This window comes from Vespa velutina, chromosome 16, assembly GCF_912470025.1.
Source record: "Vespa velutina chromosome 16, iVesVel2.1, whole genome shotgun sequence".
NCBI lineage: Eukaryota > Metazoa > Arthropoda > Insecta > Hymenoptera > Vespidae > Vespa > Vespa velutina.
Genome location: NC_062203.1, coordinates 3,554,986 through 3,559,083, shown reverse-complemented (window position 1 = coordinate 3,559,083; position 4,098 = coordinate 3,554,986). Strand labels below are relative to the sequence as shown.

Sequence of the window (4,098 nt, the reverse complement as noted above, 5' to 3'; positions counted from 1 at the left end):
GTTAAAAATTATGTTTCTAATTTTGCGTTGATCGATGATTTGCCATATAACTTCATAAGCGTATCTTCAATGAATTTCTTTGAATTCGAAACGAAATGGATAATTACGTTATATGTTTAAAACCATAGAATTATTATTATTAATAATAATAATAATAATAATAATAATAATAATGGTAGTAACATCAATAGTAACAGTAATAAAATTATAAAGAAATAATAAAGGACAAAAAAAGAAAAAAAAAAAAGAGGGGCAAGATAAAAGATGTAAAACGTTTGTTAGCACCTTGAATGATCGATGGATAAAGCAGGGCGATGATCCAGAGGAACGACGACATCGTGAATGCTGCTGGTTTCGTTGATTTCGCGCACATCACCAAACTCTCACTGTTTTTTTTTCTTCTTCTTCTTCTTCTTCCTCTTCTTCTTCTTCTTCTTCTTCTTTTTCTTCTTCCTCTTCTTCTTCTTTTCTCTCTTCTTTCTCTTCTTCCTTTACTTCTTCTACTTTTTTGTCCTCTTCTCCTCTTCCTCCTTTTCTTCTTCTTCTTTCTCCTTTATTTTCTCTTTTTCTTTTATGTCCGTGATGATTAACGACGAGAAACGTATATTTTCTATGATCCCAACAGTCGTAGAAAATTTCCGTTGATCGGAATTGAAGGACAAAGTTGTAAAAAAAAAACTTGTTTGTTTATATTCGATCGATCACACAAAATGCGTCGCAACAAAACCGAGGCGCGAACGACAATATTATTATTACATATATATATACATATATTATTGTTACATATATATGTATATATGTATATATGTATATATATATATATATCTCTGTATGTGTGTGTATACTTTTTTCCTCTTATATCTACGAAGCACGAACGATTAAGACGTTTTAAGACGTTTAACTCTTTTGACGATATTTATTATTAATAATAAAAAAAGAAAATATAACGATGGCGATAATAATATTTGATGACAATGATATTATTATAAAGATAATGACAATGACGATGAATTGTTTATTATTTGAGAATTATGGAGCACACTATGAGATAAAAAGTGAACAAGTCGATCGCCAGAGTCGAATCACGACCGTAGAGCTCGGCGCGCGAAGACCGTCTGCCGCGCGCTTTACTTTCGGTCCGCTTCGTGAGACATCGGCTTTTAGCCGAGAACGACCGAACACCTCCGATAGCGCTATCTCTATCGTCTTTACCGTGTACCCCACTTTCCGCGTGCCCCTAACTTAACTAACCTACGACGATTACACACGCGCTCACTCATTCGCTCACTCGCTCACTCACTCACTCACTCACTCATCCACGTACTTACGCATGTACTTACGCACGCACTAAACTCAACTACCCACCCACCCACCCACTCACTCACTCATGCAGAGGCATACACACTCGTCGTCTCTCTCGCTCTCTATTTTTCTTTATACCTTCCAACGTGTCTTTGCTTTTCTCTTTCCTATTCTTTCTTTCTTTCTTTCTTTATTTATTTCCTTCTTTATATCTTCCTCCTCCTCCTCCTCCTCCTCCTCCTCTTTCTTCTCCTTATTCTCATCTTTTCTTGTTCGTTCTATATCTACCAATATTGAATAATAGACACGTTTTTTTATTTTTATTTTTACGTGTATTTATATGTAGTACCGTAGAAAAAAAAGGAAAAAAGAAATCGCTGTTAAAAAATTTCTTATAAACTTTCAATCCTTTTGTTTTTTATTTGTTTCTTTTTCTTTTTCTTTTTTTTTTTTGTTTTTGTTTGATTCCAAGAAAATCACAAAATTTCGCGACACGACACGATCTTCGATAAATCTTCGACACTTTTCTTTTCTTCCCTCTTTTATTGAAAATATTGAAAAGTTTTTAAATTTAGTGCACTATACATCTGCAAAATATCTTCCTAAAGGTGCATAAGCACATATGAATATCTATCGAATAAGATTCTCTTCGATCGTATTATTAGAAGATAATTAAAGATATACGTGTATCAATTATATAACAGTGATTTTTCAAAATGCTAATAACGTCACGATAATATTTTACATTACAAAGAGTTTTATTTATTCATCGGATAATAATCGTGATTTGTATAATTCGAAGTTTAATACGATTTAAAGATCATATGAATATTTTTCTTAATTTTGCCGATCTATGTCAAATCAATGTTAAATTGATCAGTGACGTCGTCTCATCGACGATAATTATATTTTCACGAAAAACGATTGAATTATAAGAAGGTATAAATATCGCGATAGATTGAAAGATAAAATAGAAATAAAACAATGTCACATATCAATATTACTTTTATTCACGATTAAATATTTTTAATGTTCACGTGATATCTCATTCGAATGTTCATTATATTATTCTAAAAGAATCTGAATATTTCGACGCTTTTGTCTTTAATTTCCCCCTTTCCCCTTCCCCTTTACCCATCCCGCTATTATTTTCTAATATTCTATCGTTATCATATTTGAAAACTCGTGATAACAAAGGTACTCATTTGAACGTCGTAAACAAATTTTCACGTTTTTCCGAGAAGAAAATTTTCCTAGAAAATATGAATATTATCTAAGAACCAGAAGAATCTGACAATGAGAGTGTGAAGTTGAACGTACGTGTCCAGGTTGTTTCACGTCCCAGCTATACAAATATATATATACAAATGTTACACATATATATATATATATATATATATATATATATATATATATATATATATATATATGGTCGTGTAAAGGAGGCTCGCGTGTTTGCGTTCGATGGGACACGAAAGTGTTATCACGATATGAAGGTAAACCGGAGAAGCCAGTCAAAGATACACACGAGAAGATAACCAAAAGAGAAAGAAAGAAAGAAAGAAAGAGAGAGATGGAAAGATAGATGGAAAGATAGATAAAGAGCGAGAGAGAGAGAGAGAGAGAGAGAGAGAGAGAACTTGAAGCATAGCATAGTGTAGATATCGAGATATTGTTGAACGAGCGACATGTTTAAGCCAGATGCGAGCGACATGGTCGCGATTGGTTGCACGTGTAATCTCAACGCGTTACGACTAAAGTAGATAGAGCAAGAGAGTAAGAGAGAGACAGAGACAGCGATAAACAGAGACAGAGAGAGAGACAGGGACAGAGAGAGAGAGAGAGAGAGGGAGAGAGAGAATGCAGGTAGGTTCCTATCGACGTTACGTTACAGGCTCCTTACATATACAATAATGTAATACGTGACCGATGTGTAAGACCGAGAGGACCTCGTGTCTCCTTTACCTTTACGTGATGGAAAACCGAGAGGCCCTATAGGGAAACTTATTGCACTTAAGATAACGAGCCTAAAATCATTCGCATCTCTCATTCCTATGCTAATCTGTATTTAATATCGATATTATCGATGTGTATCTCTTCGATACATATATATATATATATATATATATATATATATATATATATATAAAAAAAAAGAAAACAATATACAAACAAACAAAAAAAAATCATATCGAAGATCGATTTAAAAGTGTTTAAATTTATATCTTTCTTTTCTTTTTCTTACCTTTCTTTCTCTTTTCCTTCCTTTTATTTATTTATTTTTCGTCTGTTTTTTTTTTTCGTCTTCGTTTTTTTCTTTTTTTTTAATTATTCCTCTTCCTTAACCTCCTCCCTCCCTCCCACTCCCCCGCCCCCCTCGCGATTTTTCTCTTCTTTTTCCTTTTATCTATTCTTTTTACACAAATGAGAATAGAACAAGATCGATTAACATGTTTTATTATCACGGTATAATCGATTGTATAATTCCTCATTGAGTCTAGCTCATGGCAATTTCCATGGAACCGAACTTCTTCTGATTGCGGTCAAACGAATATTCTCATACTATTACTACTACTCGATCGTTTATTTCTCTATTGCGGCCGAAGGAACGCTACTATGGATTCTGCTAATCGAGTTGTGCCCAAGACTTGTGTGCTCTCACGTACGTGTAATCGTGTTATCTATATAGTCGAATTTTCTCTCTCTCTCTCTCTCTCTCTCTCTCTCTCTCTCTCTTTCTCACTTGTTACTTGAATTTATTCTTAAACAAAAGGTGAATATTTCCGTGATAACGTA

The 4,098-nt window shown here is 33.6% G+C and overlaps 1 protein-coding gene across 3 annotated transcripts in view; it reads right to left on the bottom strand.

Moving 5' to 3' along the window:
* LOC124954668 (fasciclin-3) overlaps positions 1-1,130 on the bottom strand; it is a 307,391-nt gene extending 306,261 nt beyond the window's left edge. For 2 of the 3 annotated variants that reach the window (XM_047507925.1, XM_047507926.1), the window contains exon 1: positions 286-1,129. In XM_047507925.1, coding sequence (XP_047363881.1) covers positions 286-373 — 88 coding nt within the window. In that variant the 5' untranslated portion in view covers positions 374-1,129. Of the gene's footprint in view, positions 1-285 lie in introns of all 3 variants that reach the window. The other variant, XM_047507924.1, reaches the window with a different exon arrangement.
* Positions 1,131-4,098: the final 2,968 nt, after the last annotated feature.